The sequence below is a fragment of the Oncorhynchus mykiss genome, chromosome 7 (genome assembly GCF_057628025.1).
Source record: "Oncorhynchus mykiss isolate SJ-2025 chromosome 7, ASM5762802v1, whole genome shotgun sequence".
NCBI lineage: Eukaryota > Metazoa > Chordata > Actinopteri > Salmoniformes > Salmonidae > Oncorhynchus > Oncorhynchus mykiss.
In genome coordinates, this window is record NC_143028.1 from 20,785,655 (window position 1) to 20,811,357 (window position 25,703).

General features: G+C 43.9%; 1 protein-coding gene across 1 annotated transcript in view; it reads left to right on the forward strand.

Moving 5' to 3' along the window:
- The window catches only part of LOC110527576 (muscleblind-like protein 2a), a 62,983-nt gene extending 38,508 nt beyond the window's left edge, over nucleotides 1-24,475 (forward strand). Inside the window, 8 exon segments of the mRNA XM_090240538.1 lie at nucleotides 8,604-8,771; nucleotides 8,882-9,088; nucleotides 10,075-10,323; nucleotides 14,123-14,176; nucleotides 14,671-14,830; nucleotides 16,819-16,854; nucleotides 24,291-24,379; nucleotides 24,382-24,475. Of these exon segments, the coding sequence (XP_090096664.1) occupies nucleotides 8,604-8,771; nucleotides 8,882-9,088; nucleotides 10,075-10,323; nucleotides 14,123-14,176; nucleotides 14,671-14,830; nucleotides 16,819-16,854; nucleotides 24,291-24,379; nucleotides 24,382-24,417 (999 nt within the window). The 3' untranslated portion in view covers nucleotides 24,418-24,475.
- The last annotated feature ends 1,228 nt before the right edge of the window (nucleotides 24,476-25,703 follow it).

Genomic DNA, 25,703 nt, shown 5'->3' on the forward strand with positions numbered 1-25,703 from the left:
CAAGCTGTTTTCTTTCCACGTCTTTCACAGAAACCGTGTGCATGCTCAATGTTCCAGGCAGCACCTCACTCTGAATACACTCTCATTGATGTTACAGTCAAAGAATTAGAATGGGTTCATGTTCTATTTCTGATGTACACACAGTACTGCCTGCCACATTTTTCTACAACGCCCTCTCCCCAGATGGAGATATGTTTTTGGGAGTGTGTGTGTGTGTGTTGTGTGTGGGCCTGTGGTAGAGGGACCCCTGCTGAGGAGCGTCCCTACACAGATGACAGTGTGTGTGTCTGCGTCTGAGAAAACAGGAGGGAGGAATTATCACCACCTATCTTTCTCACTCACTCTCCCTCCTTCTTTCTCGCTCTTCTCTCCTCTGCAGTGGAAAGCCAGGAGGCTTAGGAGGCTCTTTGCCACACTCCTGTGGTAATCTCAGGCGTGTCAGCGGTAGCACCGCTTACCCATCTCTAGGATTACGGGTGTTGAAACAAAGGCATATGTAATTACCGTCGAGCCAACACTGGAATCTAGTAGGCAGCGGCTAAATGCATCGGGGTGTGAGTGTGTGTGTGTGTGTGTGTGTGTGTGTGAGACAAAAAGCAAGAACAAAGTCCTCTGTTCCCTAATTACATTTTCTTAATGGTGACTCTCATTTGTGTTGACGCATAATAGCCTTATGATGAGACTCGCCAGACATGTAGGCTGACACAAAATGGGCAAGGTTTGCTACAGATATATCTACCGTTCTTTCTTCGATTGTACTTTTCACTATTTCTATGGTGTAAGAAACTCTGAAGTTAAAGGAAACGCTAATGGGTATAGTTCATCTTCTCAAATGTCAAGATTAAAAGCCATAGGATATGATTTCAGTATGGAAGTACAGCATTTCAATTAGTGCCTATTTTCTTTTAGAAGACCTGTGTGCATGGAGTTGAATGCCTCAACTTGAGCTAGGGTGGCCAGCACTGCCTACGGATGTCATGGCACCTCGAGTAGTATTCATGGCTAAGGTGAACCTGTTACAGTGGGCATAAGTGGAATAGGGCACCGGAAAGGGATACTACTACCCCTAAGGAGGATGAAGGGACCTCCTGTCTGTGTGCATCCAGCAACGAGAACCATTCCGCTTTCTTCCAGAGCGGTGTCGGGACCTGCTTTTTCTGGGCCTTAACGTGTTCTGTAAGTGCCCATCCTGTTGGGTTCTCTCTCATTGCAGAAGGTTTCGCTAAAATGTCACACTTGACTGGGAATAAGGTTGACATGCCAGCAGCCATTAATGCCCAGAGAGAGAACGAGAGATGGAGAGCGAGACCTAGGGAGAGGAAGACGGACAGAGGGAGAAACTGAGGAAGAGAAGAGGCCACCCGGTCAGGGCAGTGGAGACATGAGCCCCTCTGATATGGTGTAAGGGGATTACAGATATTCCTGGCTTCTTGTCATAGAAATTAGTGTCAGTTCTCACAGCGATCAAAGCCCTCCCCTCGTCGCCGGGGAGAAGAACTAAAGGATAAAGAGAAAGGACTTTGTGTTGTCAGAGCTTCTCCGGAGGTGCAGTCATCTCAGGTGTTGTGGTGGATGTCTCTGGAAACGCAAAGGCATGAATAAATAATGTTTAGCACAATAACTAACGTACAGAGAGATTCCTAGCCCGTGGCGTTCCACTATGTCTCACCAGTGCCTCATTTATTTTTTTTCTCCGTCACTCTTCTTCCTTGATTGAAATGGCATTTGGTCTTAATGGTCTTCTCGTCTGTCACTCTTCTCCCAATGGCCATCGATCCTGGCTGTCAGGATGGTGATAATGTCATAATGTGGGTTTCAGCTATGCGAACCCTGTGCAGCACCTTTCTCCTGAGGGTGAATGAGTAGCTTGTGTCTGACCCTAGTCACACAGGGAGAGCGACAGAACCCCACCACTTCCCTCCATAACTAAAGCCCCCTCTCATTCACGAACATCGTCTCTCTCCCCCGAAGCCATATAGATGTAATGTAATTTCATTTAATTTGTCACATGCTTCTAAGACAACAAGTGTAGACTAAAAGTGAAATGCTTACTTATAGGTCATTTTCCAACAATGCAGAGTTGAATACAAGATACAAAATGTAATAAAACATATAGTGACACAAGGAAGGCCACCCAGCCTTCCCTGAATTAGGGTTTGGCTTTACTTTATTTATATTTTTTGCACCTCTGTCGGCTGGAGAGACGGTGAACCTCTGTCTCGGGCGAGGCAGAATAGAGCCCCATTGAAAGGAAAATGCAAATGGCCAGTAGTTAGCGGAGGCCTCAACTGAAGCGCCATTCTGCTGCCCCTGGTAAAGTGGCCCTCTGTGCTGTGCCACCCACAGACACGCAGTCATCTCTGTCTCGATTCAGGGCACAGCTGATTGAGAAGGTGGGAGGGTCTGAGTTTTTTTTTTTTCTAGGCAGTGATGGGGGCTGGGGGGGAGGCATGCCAATACAGCAGCAGGCAGCCACAGTGTTGCCTTAAAGGTACATGTTTTTCCTTCCTCACGAAGGCCTCGTCGAGGACAGCAGTGTCATTCTGTTTCTGGTAATGTAGCACAATGCTTAAGCAACAACAGTATAGTAGTAGTCTTGCTTGCCCCCAAACTCACAGCAGCTGTGGGAAGAGGCTAACTAGGCTAGCTTATTATTGAGATTCTTGAGGGAAACAACTTTGGCTCCATTTGACTACCCCAATATGACGACAAGGGAAAAGAGCCATGAATTCGATCACAACATGCAAAAACCCAATTTCTCAGTGTTAAAGACTTTGGATTCACATTTATTTTAACCAGGTAAGTTGACTGGGAACACATTTTCATTTACAGCAATGACCTGGGGAATAGTTACAGGGGAGAGGAGGGGGACGAATGAGCCAATTGTAAGCTGGTGATGATTAGGTGACCGTGATGGTATGAGGGACAGCTTGGGAATTTAGCCAGGACACCGGGGTTAACACCCCTACTCTTACGATAAGTGCCATGGGATCTTTAGTGACCACAGAGAGTCAGGACACCCGTTTAATGTCCCATCCGAAAGACAGCACCCTACACAGGGCAGCGTCCCCAATCACTGCCCTGTGACATTGGGATATTTCTTTTGACCTGAGGAAAGAGTGCCTCCTTACTGGCACTCCAACACCACTTCCAGCAGCATCTCGTCTCCCATCTAGGGACCGACCAGGACCAACCCTGCTTAGCTTCAGAGGCAAGCTAGCAGTGGGATGCAAGGTGGTATGCATGGGCATTTATTAGGTGTAATTAGTTAGCCTCCAAGGGGACACGCCTAAATGGGTTAAGTGAGCATAATCCTAATCTGTTCATGAAATAACAGGCGTTCATCTCTGTCCCCCTGGGATTATTCTGGCAATCATTTGGGTGAGGTTTTTTTCTCGCCTGAGAAGCCTCGTTTCACTGCCAAAAATAAAATTAAACCATGTAGTGTTCAGCAAAATAATAACACAATGTCAAATACAGGTAGCCTAGTCCAATCACGTTAACCGTTACACTCTCGCGGGAATTCCTTCTGCTAGCATCAGTAATTCTACATTTGTTGTTAGCCCAGCTAGCATGGACACTGACAGTTGTGAATCTGATGCAACCGAAGAGCTACTGCCCCCTTACCCAGGAAAGCACCGAACAACAGACAGGGACGTCGGACCATCGAAGAGGCGCAAATAGGATGATTTGTGGTTCACTCAGCCACAGTGTGTTATAGACATTGTGTTATGTGCAAAAGTACTATCTCACAACTCGATGAAATGTTCACTCTTGCGCAGACATTTAGAAACAGAACATGCCAATTTGAAAAATAAGCCACAGGAGTTTTTTGAGCGAGAATTAAGACGACTTTCGAGTAGTAAGACATGTATAAAAGCAACGGATACCATTAATAAGAAGGGGCTAGAAGTGCCTTATATGGTGAGCTACCGAGTGGCTAGGACAGGTAAGCCCCATACTATTGTGGAGGACTTAATTCTTCCTGCTGCCGTGGATATGGCTGGAACAATGCTGGGGGAAAAGGCCAAAAAACTATACAGACTATGTCTTCATAAAACACTGTTTCACGACGCATCAGTGACATGGCAGGAGATGTTTTGAAACCATTACTGCTTCGCATACAAGCCAGGGAATTCTATGCGTTACAGCTGGACGAGTCAACAGACGTGGCGGGCCTGGCACAGCTCCTGGTATATGTCCGTTACGTTTATGGGAGGTCAATTAAGGAAGACATCCTCTTCTGGAAACCAGGACAACGGGAGAGGAGATTTTTAAAGTACTGGACAGCTTTGTGACATCAAATGGACTTTCGGTGGTTAAGATGTGCTGGTACCTGTACTGATGGTGCAAAAGCCATGACATGGAGACACAGTGGAGTGGTAATGAGCATGCAAGCAGTTGCTCCCGACGCCACTTGGGTACACTGCAGCATCCACCGAGAAGCTCTTGCTGCCAAGGGAATGCCTGACAGCTTAAAATATGTTTTGGACACTACAGTGAAAATGGTTAACTTTGTTAAAGCAAGGCCCCTGAACTCTCGTGTATTTTCTGCACTATGCAATGATATGGGCCGCAACCATGTAACGCTTTTACAACATACATGAGTGCGCTGGTTATCAAGGGGCAAAGTATTGACGTGTTTTTTTGAATTGAGAGACAAGCTTAAAGTTTTCTTTACTGACCATCATTTTCACTTGTCTGACTGCTTGCATGATGAGTTTCTCACACGACTGGCCTATCTGGGTGATGTTTTTTCTCGCCTGAATGATCTGCATCTAGGATTACAGGGACTCTCCTCAACTATATTCAATGTGCAGGACAAAATTGAGGCTATGATTAAGAAGTTGGAGCTCTTCTCTGTCTGCACTAACAAGGACAACACACAGGTCTTTCAAGGAGGCTTCTCAGGCGAGTCAAAAAACCTCACCCAAATAAAGCATTTAGTAGTATTATACTCCCTGCCTCATTGTCATCGCTTTTCAAACCCCTAAGAGACAATTATCTTCTTAACCCTCTTATATTATTAGGCCTGGTATCACAAATTAGCTAGATGCATAGATCCTTGACTTTGTGCTGACATTTTGAAACAGACCCAGCTAGCAGAAGGGATCCACTGTGTCATTACATCTGAACGATGTAGCGTCTGAAACGGGCTTATTTAACAGGGTAATCATGTGCCTCAGGTTTGAAAAGCCTCTTTTCATAAATGCGTGCTCTGAGGCGATGGTGAGGATGAATAGATTTTTGCTCCGTGTGTGGGTGGTTAAGACAACTGGGCCTCTCTTAACCCCCCCCCCCCCCCCTGGCAAGATAACATCTGACTCAAGCTCTAATGACGGTCTCTCGCTCAGTGTTTCATCATCTGAGACAGGAAGCTTTTTAGCACTGTCATTGTTACATGAGGAATGCTCCGTAGCACTCTCCGGCAGCTCTGCTCCGGGAGCCAGCCAGAAACGCTCCTCTATCTGCAGAGTCAGTGGCTCGACTCCCTCTGAACAGACCGACCCTGCTTGCGTCATCTCACGAGTACCTACTGCATAAGTGTTCTAGCCAGCATCACTGTGACTTCGAGAGCCGGTGGGCTCGAAGTTAATTACGTACGTGACTGAAAAGGACACTGTGATTATCATTTAATAACGCTTATTACAATTTACACCGCTCCTTCAATGCTAATAAGCAGAAGTGCCCCCTACATTTGATACGTTCCTAATGTGTCAAATGAAATGCTCTACCAAAGTGTGTTTTATGGCTGCTTAACTCCTCCCTCAAATGGCGAGTAACGATGCTCAAAACTGGCACCAAATGCATTGAATCAATCATGACACTGGCAGCAAAATGTCACAAAGAAAGCATTGTTGTAATGTGGCTTGTTTCTAACCATGATTTTCAGAGTTTTTCCTGACCACAGAAAATAGGCTATAACTAGGTTCTGGGGTTTGGTCCAGGTGGTCACGGCCCTACTCATGCGATAGTGCTTTGACCCCTGACAATCTAATGCCCTTCAGGCCATCCTCACAGTAACAGGGAAGGCATCCAAAGCTCAGCCTCAGCAGCACCGCATCCCCCATCACTCTTCCCCTCCCAGCAGTCGCCATGGAGTCGGTCTGCCCAGAGCGGCGTCAGTGAGAGAGGCTTTGATTGGTTTTCACACCTCTCAGGCTCTTAGCTACGAGGCGCAGCGATAACATTACTCTTTGGCTGTGGATGGAGTAAAGCGGAGGAGGGATATCGATAGCACTATTATGCGCCAGTGGAGAAACTGAGCGGGAGTACAGTACAGCACTGGCACAAACTAGCTGTAGAAACTGAAGGGGGTGTAGAGTGCAGCCCTGTGGCACCCCATCTGACTGGCGACTTGACTTTCCCCACACTTAACCAAGACCTCTGTGCCCCTCCACTAGGGAAAATGGTGATCATATCCTGAAATATAGGAGTTCTTTGAAGGATGGTGCATGATTGCATTCCTTTTATATCAGGCCTATTTTTTTTATCCACCGAATCAAAAAACAACAACTCTGTATTAGTCTCATGATGATAGATAACTAACAGTGTTTGTTGTTAACAGTGTAGCCTACTTTGCCCCAGGCTTGTCTTAGAGATGATTGTATGATGGGTTTAGTACTTAATCATATTATATCTAGCTACAGCTAGTTTCTTACATAAATAAGGCATACCTTCACACATATAGCTTTGTTGGGCTCAGCTCAACTTCATATCCCAAATCACATCTGTGTGAATGCCAGCTCTCAGTTTGATGCTCCCACTGGTGCTTTTTTTTTATCACAGTGGGGTAAAAAACAGACACTTTCCATCAGGTTTCTAATTTTGTATCGGGCTGACAACACCCGGCTGACCAGCGTGATTACACGTTATTTGCTCTGCGAACTCCCCGGTGTCTGATAACCCCTCCTTGATTAAAGGTCTGCTCACGTTCGTGACCAGAACAATAAGCCGGATTTTGAAACGGGGGAACCGTAAAGCGTGGTTCAGATTTACAACCACCCTTATAGAATTGATGTTGGCATGTGATGTGAAGAAAAATATTTGGTCATCAAAAATACGGTCCACTTCATCTTCTCGGACATGTTGCCTTGGCTAAAAGCAGAGGCATTATGTTCCCATTATTTTAGAAGGGGCACGAAAGTATGCGAGGATGGAGGGGGGTGGTATTCCTTTCGGGAAGTAGGATAATTTAGAATTTTTCAAACATCTGAAACAGATTTTTGACGCATTCTAGAGCCATAATCATTATGCCTAATTCTATGTAAAAAAAAAAAATATGTATATTTTTCTGTATAGGTTATGTAAGCATACCTGTTGAGCTGTCTGTATCCTTGTGACTGGTGGTTATTTAGAAACTACAATTTGGGTAAAAGATTAAAAGGAATGTTTGTCTTATTCTGTACATTTAGTAGTTGCTTGCATTTCTAAGGTCTAGCAACCTTTCCAGCAGACATGCCAGCTAAGATTGTTAGAGTAGCTTTTCTAACTTGATTGATAGCCTGAAATGGCTTGCTAGCTAGTTATGAAGTTGGGAGATTGGGGAACATATCTAGCTAGCTAAAGCCAACTTCATAAAATTGCTTGGTGGCTAGTATTACAACAGAACATTTGTGTTTTATTTACAAAGGAATGAATGGACAAACGCTGTGTGTGTGTGTGTCACTCTACACCCTACACCCTTTCTCTTTCTCCATTGAGTGTCTAGCATCCTGCCAAGGCATCCTTTTACTCCATGCACCTTGGAAGTAACCACTTACAGTACTAGGGAAAATGGGGTGTGGGTGGGGGGGGGGGGGGGGGGGGGGGGGGGGTGTGTAACTCTTTGCCTTGTCCAGTCAGTGTGGGCACCTTCCTCAAAATACCGCTGATAGATATTTGTATAAAAAATTATGAAACAATGTGTGCTTAAATTAAGTTTAGCAATTAAAACAGCACAAATCTGAGGGAGCACGTGCCAATCTGCAGTAGTAAAGACAGCTCTAGGTCAGAGCTAGCTAGGCAGTGTGTGCATGGAGAGTGGCTGGCTGTATGCTGGTTTGTCAGTGGACTGGTAGGGAGGTTGTCCTATTTCAGCATGAACCCATGACTGGGGAGCTGGTGCTCAGCTAATTAGGTCACTGCTCTCCCCTTACTGCCTGGTGGTGTGGAGGTGAGGCATTTCAACAGCAGAAGATACTTCAGATTTATACATCCAGGGAAATATCTGGTGCCTTGTTCTATCTTTGGCGTCATTATCTTGCTAACACACGTTGAAGCCAAAGCTACACATTGTAAGGTTTTAAAGATCCTTTATTGAAGCAGCTAGCTAGCTAGCTAGCTAACGAGCGCAAACCTCTGAGCTAGCTACACGCGCAGCCCCGTCTGGTTGCTGAGGCCAATACACACAACTCCCACAATGTTCGATATTAGGATCCCCATTAGCCGCTGCAAAAGCATCAGCTGTGAATATCAATGTTGCCCCTCAGTATTCAATGTATTGAAGTCTGTCTGCATATGCCTAACCTCTGACCTGTCTTTAGGGTTTATTCATAATCTCGGTCTTTAACAAGGTCTTTCTTTAACTTGTGTTAATGTATTTGTTATTGTATTTTTTTCAGGGCCGATGCACGCGAGAGAACTGCAAATACCTCCACCCCCCGGCCCACCTCAAGACTCAGCTGGAGATCAACGGCCGCAACAACCTCATACAACAGAAGACGGCAGCAGCCATGTTGGCTCAACAGATGCCTTTCATGTTCCCTGGCACGACCATGCAGCCTACCATGGTGAGTAATGGACTACTTGTTTATGTCTCTACCTCTCTCACCTCTTTAACATTTCTGTCCCTCTCTGTCTCCCCTCTTCACCCCCCACCTCACCCCCTATTCCTCGGTAGCAGTCGTTTCCTATTAACCAGGGCCTGGGCTCCAGCCCGGGTCTGAGCTATGCTCCCTACCTGACCCACATGACCCACAGCATGGGCATGATGCCCACCGAGATGCTCCAGCCCAGCACCCAGAGTATCATCGTTCCCGGCAGCCCTCCCTGCTCCATGCAGAGCTCCTCCTCCAACCAGAAGCTGCTACGCACGGACAAGCTGGAGGTACACCACCACTAACCAATAACAATACTAGATGTCCTAGTATATTAGCAGTTAGGAGACATCACCAACTAACCAATAACAATACCAGGAGTTAGGAGAGCCGGCCTCTGGGCAGTCACGATACAAGGAATCAAGAGAATTATTATCTCACGACATCATCCTTACCCACCTAGGTTGAGGTAGAAGTTATACCTTTTAACACAGATCTTATTTTTACCTAGTCCTAACCTCACCCATCAGAGAGAACATTTTATATTTTACATACTCCCTTTCCACACACCTTGACGTTGAAAGAATAGAGGACTTTAGGAACTTGAGCGCTGGCCAACAGAATTCTAGACCTCACCGTTGTTTAAATCTACTTAAGATAGATGAGGTTATTTCAATGGGGGGGGGGGGGGTTTGTTTATACAACAACTAAGCACCCAGGCCATTGTGTCGTAATGAAAACAAAGAATAGCCTTGGAAGGATGGCAAGCAAAGACAGGCCTCGGAGTGTAGGTGTATTGTGTGTTTATCTCAAAGTGCCGTCACTTAGCAACAGAGCCATGTGGTTGCTAATGAGAGACCGTGTTCCACTGAGGAATGGGGACACTCCCCACGCTAAGTGAGACTGTTTACCTCCTTCTGCGCGTGTTTGTAGAGGGGCTGTGTGTGTTCTTTGTGTGTCTTTGCGTGTGTGTGGATTTGAGTGTGTGTTTGCGTGTACATGTGCGTGCGTGTTCTCCCCACACTTAGTGAGTGTGCGGTGTTGTTTTACATCCCAGGCTGTGAGTGAAGCCCCCTGTGATTGACTACGCCCAGGCTCTGAATAGATAAACACATCAATCTGTTCATTATTCAGTCTATAGTTATAAACCCAATGATAAGCTGTTGTTATGTTATTGGCATGTGTATTATATTGTATGATATATTAAACCAATATTTGTGTGTGTCTGTCTGTGTGTGTGTCTGTTTGTCCGTGTGCACCCCACCCTCCTTCCCAGGTGTGCCGGGAGTTCCAGCGGGGCAACTGCGCGCGTGGCGAGACGGACTGCCGCTTCGCTCACCCCAGCGACAGCCCTATGATTGACACCAGCGACAACACGGTGACCGTGTGCATGGACTACATCAAGTCACGCTGCTCCCGGGAGAAGTGCAAGTACTTCCACCCGCCGGCCCACCTGCAGGCCAAGATCAAGGCTGCGCAGCACCAGGCCAACCAGACAGCCGTGGCCGCACAAGCCGCCGCCATGGTGAGACCCTCCGCCCCCCCCCCCTCACAGCCTGTAGTGTAGAGTAGTGAGCACCTCACAGCACACACACTAGAGTAGGGTGGCAAAAAATCTGCTAACTTTTCCAAATTCCCTGGTTTTGCCTGAAATCCTGGTTGAAATATTCCTGAAATCAGGAGGGAATCCTTGAACCGTAATTTCTGGAAAACCTGGGACTTTTGGGAAACTTACAAGACTTTTGTAGCCCCAGCAATGTCAGACAGCACACCTGACAAAGGGCCAGATCAAGAAATATAATTTCTAATGTTTATAATATGTAATCAACTATAGACAATTAGTTTGGTAAAGTACACAAACTTAAATCTTGAAAATTCTACTTTACACATCTACAAAAGAACACAAGTACATAAAATGTGGAGCACTGCTTTATTTTTCCATACAGTTTATATACCATCTTCCTAGTATACAATTATGGACACTTTTATACAATTCACGGAAATGTGACCACTCAACCCACACTCAGGTCATTGTATAGGCTCTATAGTTATCAGGCTTTAGAGAAGGTAAAGTGAATGTATAACACGACCACAACAGTCTATGCTTGCGTCCCAAATGGTACCCTATTCCCTATATAGTGCACTAATTTTGACCAGGGCCCATCCCAAATGGTTTCTATTCCCTATATACTGCACTACTTTTGACCAGAGCCCTCTGTTCAAAAGTAGTGCACTATAAGGGATTAGAGTGTCATTTGGGACATAGTCTTTCCCATAGTATAGCTTCAGGCTAGGAGCTTTTTTTCCCACCCTTGATCATCCATACAAAGACGATGCCCACCCTCCTCTCAATGATAAGTGTAGAGCTCTGCAGATTAGTACAAATTGAATCAAGAGAGATGGATGAGAATGCGAGGCCATTGGTCCACTCCCTCATTATTGACTCTGCCTGCCTTCACTAAGGCAGGCAGAGAGGCAGGCAGGAGCAGGTTTTGGCAATAGGAGTTTCACTTGGCTGTGACCCTCCCTCTCACTCGTGTCCCTCTCACCTCTCACTACTTCGTGTCCACATTGGTCCGAGTCAGTGGCTGTTGAATGGGTGAACTTGGCTCTGTCTTGCCCGCTGTCACTCACACTGTGCTGTCACTGCTCTCGCGCTGCTGTCTGATTCCATGGCATCGTCCAGCATGCTTTTCGTCTCATCAGCTTGCTCGTCCATCGCTGCTAGCTCTAAAAACACAACCACACCTCCACTGATACTGGGTGAAAAGATGACCCGAGCACAGTTATGGTTGAAAAGAAAAAGGACCTAAACAATAGGAAAACACACGTCATCCAGTGCTGAAGCCATGATTATGAGTTTGACAACTCGCGCTCTGTTTTCTTAAGCTGGCGTGACCTGAGATAAAATATATTGGCGCGACAGGGCTTATGGTTTACCGGAGGACAGAGAGCTTTTTAGTCAGCTCTATGGGAGCATTTCCCCCACTGCAATTATCTCAATAAATGTATCATGTACTATAAAGCCATTACAATGTATTGACACAAGGTACAGTAAGTTACATTCTGTTTTAGTTTTTTACAAAGGAGAACTTATGTATATTTATCATTTCTATGACAGGATAGGAGCAGGAGCAAAAACCGAATCCCTGCCGAAGGGGGAAGCATATGGTTCCAGAAGCGAGAGGATTAACCTCTCGACCAGACTCTTGTCCTAAGTTAGATACAGTTACAGGCACTGAAAAGTTGTACCATAGTACAGTTTGTTGTGACAAACTATCAAAAGGAGTCAGAGTGCCATGTTGCTCATGCATTGTGTAATTTTCTAGTGCCCGGAGCTGTACCAACAATACATGTATCATGAGCGTACATTCCCCAACGATTTGGTCATCTGGAAATATGCCCCAGACAGAACCAAGTTTATAGTACATAAGATTATAAACAACAGGTCGAGGTGGTTGAGTTTTACGCTATGCAGTTACACTGAGGTGTCATTTGATTTCATTTTGCTCCATTTTGTCTTCATAGCCTGTCGTGTCCCAAGTTGAATGCTGCCATCTTTGCTCCCCCCCCCCCCCCCCTTAATTAAAACAGAACATTTCTACCCCCTCCTCCGTTTGCTTCCATTAACCATAACATTTCAGTCTGAATCTAACACCGAATCTGAGGTGTATTCATTTGGAATGATGGTAACACTTTATAAAATACCTAATACCTTTTATAAAAGGTACCGTAATGTAAAGTGTTAACGAAAAATCACAGTTTTATCCTACACGTAAAGGAAAGGCTTGTGCATGGTCTCGTTATCATAAGTGCCTTGGTTGTCCCATCGATGTTTGCTGTTTCCTTTGTGCAATGTCATCGATTTGGTTTCATTCAGAAGGCTTGCAAACAAACGCCATTTTTTAAATCTTCTTTAAATGTTATTGCATTGAGCAAATATCTATTTTTCTTTTACTGTAGAAACCAAGAGGAATGTAGAATAAACAGAGCTCCACATTCTGTGATGACTTTCCTAATAACAGATATTGTTACAATTCACATTTTGACTTTCACCTCTCCAAAGTTGCCCATTAACCACACACTAACAAGTTACACATTTGGGTTCACTCATGTATTAGTGCAGTTATGGAAAGAAAAATAATAGTTTTGCTTTTACCACCTAAATCTGAATTTTTCTACCCCGTGACTGAAATGGATGTGACCGACCAGCTGCCAAAACATTGTCCTTTCTACCATTGTCTGCCATAGGGCATCTTCTATCAAACCATTGGTCATAATGGCCTCCATAAAATGTGCATTGGTTCCAAATTGCACTGCTTTTATTGTAAAAGCGAATAATTCCAATCGACAAGACATGTGGTCCTTCATTGTCCAATCAACAATACTTTTGATTCTCCATTGTCCATTGAGCTGAAAACTCTCACTTGCTGAGAACATCTAGTCCCTAGTAGCCCATTCCCTTAGCCCCTTATCTTGTTTTTGTTTTCCCAGATCTAAAAGGACTGGATAGGTTGAAGCGACGGTGATGGTTCCATCCTAGCCCTCTAATATGTTTGCTTTCACCTATCCAGTCCTTTCAGCTCTATGAACACAATTGTAAGGGCTAGAGCAAAGACTCAGGTTTTTCGGTGAAAAATGTATGTTGCGCTCACATCCTATTCTGTCATGGTGGCCAGTCACACCAAAGCACCAAAAACAGAGCCAACAATATTCCATATAGCAGATAGTGTGTTTACAGAAGAGGCCGAATCCTACCTTTTTAGATCTGCGAACATAACTCAAACTTTCACGTAAATCACGATGTCAAAGGGAGGTTTGTGAAAAATATTGACTTATGCGCACAGATCTCAAGTTAGGATTTGGCCCAACTGAATGTCGATTGTGTTTATATCAATAATACCCCCCAAGATATTTTGATACATTGATTGATTAGATAGCAGATTTACTTGTAAAGAAGTAGCTAGCTTTACAGAACTAATCCAAATAATTTGTTTACTTCATCAAGTACATTTGTAAATCTTTGTATTTCTTAAACTTTTTAACCAAAGGTATAGTTGATGCTTTTTTTGCTTTCGTACTAATTCAGAACTTTAGCGATACGTTTCTTTAAACAAACAAACAATTTTTTGTTTATGTGCATGCCTATTGTTTTGTACGTGGTATACTGCATTCAGATTATTTTGTTTTGTTTTTCCTTCTCACCTATCCACAATGCAATGCTGTCCCCCATGACGCACCTCTGCTTGCTGTTACCTGTATGTTAATACGCTTGACTCCCATTGGCCCACTGCCATCATGTGCTCGCTGCCTGCTATTTAAAGACTCAGTCGACTGCCAAAGCAATGAAGCGACCCCTCGAGGCAACTGTAGAACTGGTACTTTGACCTTTCACCTTTTGCTTTGCATGTAGCTTCTTTAATGTACTGTAGCAACTCACAATAATTTTAATTTGGCTTTTTGCTGTTTTAAATGCCCAAGTATTTGTATTATGCAATTAATATCCACCAATATGATTTGTGTAGTTATTCTTTTAGTATGCTTTACATTGATTGATCGTATAACAACAATGAGAATGTTAATTCCCAAGTATCAATTTGTTTGTTACTGTACTGTAAATCATTGTTTTATAATTGCCTTGCTAGATATCGTGTGTAGTTCCTTCATTGTCCCCATGTTGTTATTTAAACCTAAGTTGCCATTGTGACTTCTCTGTCGTAACTTTGTGCTGTTTTGTAGCTAGTCGCCACAAAAGACCCCGAGCAGCAGGGTGATTTCTCGTGTTATAGTATAGAGAATAGTCATGTGAATGTAGTCATTTTTGAGGCCTCCGCCTCGTTGTATCTAACGTCTCCTCGTCCATCCTGTACAGGCGTTCCCCCACGGCTGCCTGCAGCCCCTACCAAAGAGACCAGCGCTTGAGAAGAGCAACGGGGCCAGCTCGCTCTTTCACCCCAGTATGTTGCACTACCAGCAGGCCTTGGCCAACGCACAGCTGCAGCAGCAGACGGCTTTCTGTGGCTTTCCCACAGGTAGGGGGTACACCCGCCCGCAACACATGTTCATGCACACAGACACACACATTAGTATGTAGGCACACACACCTATACACAATTTATGTACACACACACACGTTTGTACACACTCTTGTACACAGATACACACCCATGTAGCACGTAGACACACACTGGATAGAGCTTCCCCAACTTTCCTTTTCCCCATAAAAGCATCAAAGGGCAAAGTTCAAGTATATAACCCTTAAAAGGTTTCACCAGGTGAGCTTGTGAGGAAATAAGATCTTCCCCATATTTCCAGTCTCTCTTTAAACCAACAGAGTGATCAAGCGCTTTTCCTCAAGTGGAAATCAAGTTGCTATGGGCCCTGTTCAAAATAATGCAGTGCACTATATAGGGGATAGGATGCCATTCGGAATGCAGCCACGGTATGCTCGCGTCTCATATAAATGTGTAATTGCAGCCAGGTGCCAGGACAAGGTAAAGGCATGGATATCCTTTGATCACAGCGGTAAAACTCTTTTGTGGCTGATGATGGGATACATTGCTGTATGATTATATTAAGTACACTAGGCATTTTAAGGCCTACTTATAAAACGGCAGACTTCCAGTCTTTGCACTAAGCTTGCGCTAATGCCAGTTGCAATTGGCTCTCAAAACGACCTCCTATCTTCCTTCATACTGGACGCAGAGTCATACACATGGTATCCACAAGTTCATCTGACTCTGGAGAAGTAGATAAAGGTATTCATTGCCAAAATCCTAAGCCTCTTGTGGATGAGACTACCTTCCCTAACCCTCTGTCCCTCCCTAACTACTCCTTTCTTTAGTGTCCAAATCAAAGTGTATTTGTCACGTGTGCCGAATACAACACACCTTACAGTGAAATGCTTACTTACAGGCTCTAACCAGTAGTGCAAAAAAAGGTATTAGGTGAATAGGTGAGTAAAGAAATAAAAACAACAGTAAAAAGACAGTGAAAAACAGTAGCGAGGCTATATACAGACACCGGTTAGTCAGGCTGATTGAGGTAGTATGTACATGTAGATATGGTTAGTGTTTTTATCCTCCATGGCTTTTACACCCTTCCTCTCCTTTCCTAGTGTAGGAAGCTTGTTCAGAATGCTGTGTCCACACCACACATGAGTTCAATTAATATCGGTTTCTCTATGAAAACTCTAGCTGTGCTTTATTGAACCAAAAGTGCAAACCCTGCCCATCTGGCACTCCAGATCCAACGCATAAAGTCATTTGAAAGAAGACTTACTATTTGAACTCAGGTCTGATTCGTTCTCACTGCATGGTCCAAGCATCCAGTCCTTAACCTTCCCTAGCCTGAACCCTTGAAATGTGTGTGCTGTCTAGCCAGCTCCTATTGCCAGTGTCACGCCATGTGTCTGCTGTGACAGAGACCATATGAGTTGGCAAGATGGCACACACATCTGCTATCTGAGGCTAATTAACCTCTGACACTGAAAAAGTTTCATTTGTAGTATGTGTGACCTTACCTTCCCACCCCCTCCAGAACATATTTTTTCATGATTTATTTGCAGACCAGACGTTATTTTTTTTTTATGTAACCTTTATTTAATTAGGCAAGTCATTTAAGAACAAATTCATAATTAAATGACGGCCAAACCCGTACGACGCTGGGCCAATTGTGCGCCGCCCAATCACGGCCGGATGTGATACAGCCTGGATGTGTAGCATAAAGTATGGCATAAGACTACAAATGGAGTCAAACTGCACAGTCCAGTTATACCAATTGCAGGCTTGTGAAATGTGTTTAAAGGCATGTTGTTTATATAGCAACTACCAAAATCTCCAGCCTGGTCCCAGATCTGCTTGTGCTCTCTTGCCGGCTCCTATGGTCAATGGCATGCCATACCGTACAAACCGATTTGGGACCAGGCTACCACCAAAATCTCTGTCTTTCTTCTCTAACATGTTTTTCTCCTTCCCTTATTAACCCTCTGTTCACTCTTTTCCACTGCATGATCACACAGGGTCAGTCTTGTGCATGACTCCTGCTAGCAGCCTTGGTAGGTTCCTTCCTTTCCCTTTTTCATTCTCTCACATATTCATTTAAAGGTTTAGGGTGAATTTGCCCCTAGACTTTGATCTTGGGTCCCCACTAATGTTTAAGGTTAGGATTGGGGGAGGAGAAGCTGATCCTAGATCTGTACCTAGGGGAAACTTCACCATGGAGCCTATTTAATTTGGGGGTAGAGCGGGAACAGGCCGGGAGATGTAAGCGCTTACAGGTGACACAAAGTTCGTGGATGTTGTGACACAGTGAGTGGCACGGTTGTAGAACATTGGGCTAGAGTGCATGATTGATTGTTTTTACTGAAAAGCGCCACAAAGTGCTGCAAAGTCCTACATGGCAATTTGAGCTCCCCGGTAAGAGATGATTGTTACTTACTGTCTTATACCCTAATTATGAAATGTGAAGTGTTATTCTTAACATTATTAGTATATATGAAGAAAAATGCATTCCAAATGAATTGTTTGTTGAAAAGTAGATATTGTATTGTTTACTGTGCTGTGTTGATCCCAGAGAAAAATAGAAAGAGGGTGAACACAATTGGTAGTAAAGCTCTCGATCTTGATGGGGCTCTAATTGTTTTCTAGTTAATCACAATCTTATAATATCACTCTTCGTATCTCACTCAGTCCTCTGGGAACAACTAATTGTCGGGACAAATTTCCTTGATTGTAATTCAGGTTTTTCTCTTCTTTTTTTTTCTCCCATGCTTTCTCTCGCTTTTGCATTGTGATGTGCACGCCTTCCGCTGGGCTAACCTAACGATGGCTCGCCCCTCTCTGTAATATGCGTCATGCCCAAAAACAACAACAACCAAACAATCAACACACGTTGCCATGGTTACCACACTGCCTCCACTGCCAACCTGTTCATTGCTTCCATGGTCCCCCCTTCCTGAAAAAGTACCCATGATGTACAGTGCTGCGCCTGCTACTATCTCTGCAACAACAACTCCTGCCACAAGTGTCCCCTACGCAGCAGCAGCGCCAGCCAATCAGGTTTGCTCAGTTTAAAGCTTTCTTTCATACAGTCCCAGAGCTCTAAATAAGTGCTTGACAACCGTAGTCCATAGAGCTGATCTACTATCATTTCAATTAAAGTAGTCAATTTCTTATTTTACTTCTATGACTGCAGAAGAGTTGACTACTTCAAAATGGCGAAAGCCCTCACTGGCGCTGCCTATGTTAAAACAGGTTTTGGGCCAAGTGTGCCCTCTATCCAACTCTATGGCTGAGCCCAACCTCAACATCCTTCAATTAAATTCAAACTTTATTGTCCCAACAGGGAAACTCATTCATGCTCTAGTCTAGTCTGCTACTGTGGTATATTTCAATGTCTGCCACAGGTGTCAGAATGTGTTGGCTTTTATTTCAGAGGACTGCTGTACGTTTTGTACAAGTATATGTTTAATAATTTATTGGCCGTGTCACACAATGACCCAGTGAAGCACTTATTCAGAGCTCTCACATTTGCAAATAATAGTTGTCTTGTGTTGCATTAGATCCTAGTTTTTGTTTTGCATGGATGTTGTTTTTCATCCACTTTGATGTCAAGTTTCCCTCTTCACCTGCGTTAGAAACATCACCTGTATGTTTCGTGACACACGCACGCACATACACTTTTTTTTCCACCTAAAAAAAGCCTAGCCACTCCATCTCCATCCACCATGTTGGCTCCACCATGTTGACTCCCTCTTCGGCGATGGGTGAGGACGAAAGCCTTGAGGAAACTGTCGATCCAGGGTGGCCATCTCTGCTATATATTAGTGTTGCAGGAGACAGGACGATGTCGCCGGCCTAAAATGGCTCCAGATAAGCACAGTTACTAGCTAGACGTATGGCTCTGTGTCAGCTGGGGCCGGGAAGTTGCAGTTGGGTGCGTAAGTCGGGTGACGCACACACACACACACACACACACAACCCCATTTAAACCTGACAATTACAGTGCACTGCCAGGTGGAGTGTCCGCAGCAAACAATCTCCCATTAACCCCACTTAGCAAGGCCTTGAGCGGTGGCCACGTTACAGGCTTGATGAGATTTGATTTACATCTCAGTGGTCAGTGAGCTTTCCCAGAAATGTATTGGACGGATGACGTCGATCCATGATCATCAAGACTTCCGGTTGCCGGTGAATCTTCATCATTTCACACTGTTCCCTCAAATTGGTTTATATTGAGAGATTCTCAGTGTAGAAAGTGATGGTTTGTTTTCTGTTGGTTTCACATCATTATACATTCAATCCCAGGCTTTAGTTGGTCAAAAAATTAACCAGAAAATGTACTCTTACACATCATATATTGCCTTCAGAAAGTTTTTATACCCCTTGACTTATTCCTGAATTCAAAATAGATGAAAATGTTTTTTATATTTGTTTTTTGCTTTTTGAAAATGTAATACCAAATCTCCTTTACATAAGTATTCACACCCCTGCGTCAGTACTTTGTAGAAGCACCTTTGGCGGCGATTACAGCTTTGAGTCGTCTTGGGTATGTACCCATCTTGCACATCTGGATTTGGGGGTTTTCTCCCATTCTTCCGTGCAGATTTTTTTCAAGGTCTCTTAAGTTAGTTGGGGAGTGACATTGAACAGCAATCTTCAAGTCTGGGCTTTGGCGGGCCACTCAAGGACTGAAGGAATTCATTAAAAAAATCATGTTTAACACTTATTGCACACAGAGTGCAACTTATTATGTGACTTGTTAGGCACATGTTTTACTCCTGAACTTATTTAGGCATGCCATAACAAAGGGGTTGAATACTTACTGACTCAAGACATTTCAGCGTTTAATTTTTTATTTTAAAAAATACAGAAAAACACTATTCCACATTGACATTATAGTGTACTGTGTGTAGGCCAGTGACCAAGAATCGCAATTTAATACATTTTAAATTTAGGTTGTGATCACAAAATGTGGAAAAGTCCAGGGGTGTAAATACTTTCTGAAGGCACTGAAACTTTAACATGTTAAACGCCTTTAATCAAGACTCTCTAGAATTTCAATTGATATTCTAAAAAATATTCTCTCTCTACTGATTCTCCTCCCAGCATCTAGTCTGTATGACCAACCACGCTAATGTTATTACTGGCACATGACTTATTATTGCTGCCTATGATGTTTTATTATTGTAGGTCTACTATTACGGATAGGTCTCTCCACCCTTTTGCTCAAAACTCAATAAGCAGCCTCACTTGCTATTTATCATTCATGACTAGCAATTTCCTTGATATTGTTCTGTTTTTGGACCATGACCAGGGAGAAATATGACTTTGCCCTGAAGGATTTTTAATGATTACCTTAGAAGCACACACCCGTCGCCATTTTGTAGCCTCTCCATAGGGCATTCCAAATGGCACCCTATTCCCTACAGTGCACATAAAGCCGTTTGGGCCCTGATCAGTGATGTAGTGCACTATTCTGGGAAAAGTGTTCCATATGGGGGACTAACCTGAATCCCAAATCATCCCCTAGCCCCAATGCACTTGTGTAGATCTGAGCGGAGTGCATCTGTCTCTGTCACAGGAGCGGTCCAAACAAAAGACAATAATTCAATTGGAGAAAAAAAACTGGTAAATGGAATCAAATAAACCAAAACTTGTTTCTTACAAGTGTAGCATAGATTGTGCACTCTGCAAACAATGTGTCCACTCTGACAATGAAAACGGAAAGACTGGAATAATGATATTGAATGCATTAACAGAAATTACCATAACCAAAGTAACAAACTTTGTAGATAAGAAATTATAGGAATTAACGGTAAATGTACTACTGGTGATATACAGTACCAGTCAAAAGTTTGAACACACCTACTCATGCAAGGGCTTTTCTTTATTTGTACTATACTATTTTCTATATTGTCGAATAATAGTGAAGTTATCAAAACTATATAAATAACACATATGAAAGTGAAAAAAAGTGTTAAACATATCAAAGCTTTGCACACTCTTGCCATTTTCTCAACCAGCTTCACCTGGAAAGCTTTTCCAACAGTCTTGAAGGAGTTCCCACATATACTGAGCACTTGTTGACTGCTTTTCCTCCACTCTGCGGGCCAACTCATCTTAAACCAGCTCAATTGGGTTGAGGTCGGGTGATTGTGGAGGTCAGGTCATCTGATGCAGCACTCCATCACACAGCCTGGAGGTGTGTTGGGTCATTGTCCTGTTGAAAAGGATTGACTGACCTTCAAGCGCTATGATGGACTGTTGTTTCTCTTTGCTTATTTGAGCTATTTTTGCCAAAGTATGGACTTGGTCTTTTACCAAATAGGGATATCTTCTGTATACCACCCCTACCTTGTCACAAAACAACTGATTGGCTCAAACATTAAGAAGGAAAGACATTCCACAAATTGACTTAACAAGGCACACCTGTTAATTGAAATGCATTACAGGTTACCTCATGAACCTGGTTGAGAGAATGCCAAGAGCGTGCAAAGCTGTAATCAAAGCAAAGGGTGGCTACTTTGAAGAATCTCAAATATAAAATGAATTTTGATTTGTTAAACACTTTTTTTTTGGTTACTACATGATGTAAAATTTTCTACAATGTAGAAAATAGTAAAAATAAAGAAAAGCCCTTGAATTAGTAGGTGTGTCCAAACTTTTTGACTGGTACTGTATGTAATGGAGAATTGTTATACACTAATAATCAAATGCAAACAATTCACACAATCAAGTTATGAAATAATGAATGTGCACAAATTGGCGGGAGAGTGCACATTCTGGAGAGAGAAGTGCATTGTGCATCTGGGCGCATTGTCAAACCGACATCTGCATTGGCCTTGGCCATGCAGCATTTACGTGGATACAGCCTCAGCAGAAGTCAGGGCATTCATACTTCTTGCGCTTCACGGAGCAGTGCAGAGCTATTGTAAAGGAAGTGAGTTTTGTTTTCTGCAGGATGTACCGCCCCCACCTACCGTCAACCAATCATGTCAATGCGGAGCTATGCAGAGCCCTCCCGCATTGTTACAACATTTGGGAGGCGCATTGCGATCCAGTTTGGCCTCTGGATGCATCTGGAGGCTCCGCAGTTGCGTCACAGGCTTCATATGAAGCCTTCGACCACATTTTTGGATCAAGCATAAATTGTTTTAAAGTCTAGGCCTCCACAATGGAATAGTTCAGAGGGGGCACAAATGTGTGTGTGTGTATATATATAATTTGTTACTGCTCGACTAAAACAATCTGGGTCGACCAACAGCCTAACTACCAAACAATCGACATGTCGACTAATTGGCATCAGCCCCACAGACAGTAGTCTTGATCATAAGTACCTGCAGGTCAAACATCTCACTGCCCTGACACGGATGTGGGGGCTCCCTCTTCTGGCTGAATTGGGAAATACACCAAGATACAGTTGTGGGTTTTGTCACATTGGTTATAAAAAGTAATTAGCGTAGACATTGGTTCACATATTTGCAGGACGATTGTACAATATCCCCTTTGGGGCTGCTGTCTGCAATAAGGAGTTCTGTGCCATCATAGGCACAAAAAACAATCAAGTGTCACACACAACATCATCTGGTGTTAGCTTTTCTTTTATGGTGGGCCAGGCATCCACCCCTGACCTGTCATTTCCTTTTTTTCTGTCCATCATGACTAAAAGGGAAACGCCGTTATTTCAATGCCGTAGCTGGTACAGCGCATCATGGTGGTCCTCTATGCATCCGCCAGCTCATCTACTGTCTGTCTGCTTTCTAACTGAGGCCTTTCACCACCATGATAAGCCAATAATTTGCTCTCTGTGGTCCTGTCCAAAAACGACCCCTAGACCCTACCACCTAAACAGTGGATTTATTTTGTATATTTTTAAGAATTGGATAGGTTGTAGCTCAACCTTTTTCTCTGATGTTACTTACACCCATCTAGTATTCTTGGATCTACGGAAGTGCCTAGGGGGGTAGAGGCAAGGGGCTTGGATAGGGCCTCTGTCTGGGTAACCAGCGGTAAGCGACTAGGAGCCAACGGGACCTCACACAACATCAATATAACATTCAGCTTTTTGTTTTGTTTTATTAATTTTTTTGCTCATAAGTCAAACGACTCCACTCGCGTCATTAAAATGACTTATTATGAGCTTGCAGGATTGACATTGCATACACATACACTATATATACAAAAGTATGTGCACACCCCTTCAAATTTGTGGATTTGGCTACTTCCGCCACACCCGTTGCTGACAAATGTATAACATAGAGCACATAGCAATGTAATCTCCATAGACAAACATTGGAATTAGAATGGCCTTACTGAAAAGCTCAGTGACTTTCATAGGATGCCACCTTTCCAACAAGTCAGTTTGTCAAATTTCTGCCCTGCTAGAGTTGCCCCGATCAACTGTAAGTGCTGTTATTGTGAGGTGGAACGTCTTGGAGCAACAACGGCTCAGCTGTGAGGTGGTTGGCTTCACATGCTCACAGAACGGCATTGCCGAGTGCTCAAGCGTGTAGCTTGTAAAAATCATCTCTCCTCGGTTGCAACCGTCACTACCAAGTTCCAAACTGCCTCTGGAAGCAATGTCAGCACAAGAACTGTTAGTCTGGAGCTTCATGAAATGGGTTTCCATGGCCGAGCAGCCGCACACATGCCTAAGATCACCATGCACAATGCGAAGTGTCAGCTGGAGTGGTGTAACGCTCGCCGCCATTGGACTGTGGAGAAGAGGAAACGCTTTCTCTCGAGTAATGAATCACGCTTCACCATCTGGCAGTCTGACGGAGGAATCTGGGTTTGGTGCATGCCTGGAGAATGCTACCTTCCTAATGCATAGTGCCAACTGTAAAGTTTGGTGGAGGAGGAATAATGGTCTGGGTCTGTTTTTCATGGTTCAGGCTAGGCCCCTTATTTCCAGTGAAGGGAGAGCTTAACGCTACAACATACAATGACATTCTAGACGATTCTGTGCTTCCAACTTTGTGGTGACAGTTTGGGGAAGGCTCTGTCCTGTTTCAGCATGACAATGCCTCCGTGCACAAAGTGAGGTCCATACAGAAATGGTTTGTCGATCGGTGTAGAAGAACTTGACTGGCCTGCACGCAGACCTGACGTCAAAGGGAGGGACCAACTCCATATTAATGCCCATGTTTTTGGAATGAGATGTTCGACTTGCAGGTGTCCACATACTTTGTCATCTAGTGTATGTTAGGGATTAGTTTTTTAGCCACCCTACAACGACAATCTGGCTCTTGTGCAATCTTTTCCTGGATTCCTTGCATCCTCTCTTCTCACCTCCTTCTCAAAAGGCATTGGAGAAGGTCAGAGGGAACTTGGATCTTCTCCTCCAATATGGTTGAGAAGAAGGCGAGGGGATCAGATGTGAGGAATCACGGAAAGATTAAACGAGATGGAGCCAATCATTTGAAAAAGGTATAGACAATGAACTGACGTTTTTGTTTTCCATTTTTCTTTTTCTTCACCTCTCCCGCAGATTATCCTGAAGTAACTGTCAGGAAAGAAATGGAGTGTCAAGAAGCTGCACTACAAAGCCCAAAACAGCCCTTCTGTACATACTACCTTCCCCTCCCACTACAGCAACCTGCATGCTAAGAGTGTAATACTACCAATTAACCATAAGACTTGAGTGCTGGTGTAAGAAGATACACATAACAAAAAGATGTATATGTATTGCTAGGAAACTATTGCCATGAAAATTATGACAAAAAAATGATATGTACTGAACTACAAACACTTAGTGGAGAGATGGTGACGAGTTCATTTTAACTATTGTTTTCTCTGTTAAAGTAATATGGGTCCTTTATATTTTTGTTTTCAAAACGGAACCTCGATCTGCACAAATGTTCACCCTTTGAAAACACCTTATTTGCACTATAAGAGAACTAGTGCTTATTGTCAAAAGTGCTTCATTGTTTTAAACAGGAGAGTCACAGAGAAGCCCATGGTTGCAACTGGCGCTCCAGACCAAGCTAGAAGGGATTGTTTAACTTTTTGTTTGTTTTAATTATTTTTTTAAAGACAAATGTTAGGGCAGACTATAGGCTTATGTTTACTCAATGACTGTCCTCTTAACAATGATTTGAACGTGCTCCCCCACCCTCCATCACACCACCCCTTTAAAACGGTGTGGTATGCGCTCCATATGAACCACTTGCCAACATTTAATCTCTGGAAAACCAACGGCTTGCCAAACGAAAGTCATCGCGACTGACCGATTTGACGGACAGAAGCGATCGGAGTCGATCTGCAAGGTAACAGACGTGGAACAGCTTCGTGGCCAAAACGTGCAGTCGGGCCTCGTTTTTGTGCACATCCTGGGGGGGGGGGAATAACCTAGAATTTCAATTTCTTCTCAATTTGTAAAATTTTCAGTTTTAACTTTTGGATGGGTGCTGACATTGGCTTGTGGGTGTATTTGTGTGTATGTGGTTGGTTGGGTGGGAGCCTCAGAGGGGTCCGTGTTGGGGAGAGTTATACTGGCATCAGGGAGTGCTACTAGCCTATATGGCTCCGGTTTGTGTGCCATGGGCTTAACGAAAGCTTGCGGGTGGCTGAGAGCATGTGGCGGGAGGGAGCCTCAGCCTGATGGGCCAAGCCATAGACATCTGCCAGCAGACTGGAACAGGCAGAGTAAGTCCACCAGCGGCCCCAAAGTCAAGACCACAAGGACAAGGCCTTTGGGGGAGTTAGGGGTGGGGCTAGAAGGAGGGATAAGGGTGAGATCGGCTAGGGGTGAAACAAGTGCTACGACTCCAAAAAAAAAAAGAGAGTAAAAAAAGGTGCATTCGAAGATGCTAGTCATCGTCGTGAGATGACTTGAAGTTTTTGACTGGAGGGCTATCTGTGACTGTCAGTCGTCACCCTGCTATCGCCGAGAATCCTGTTT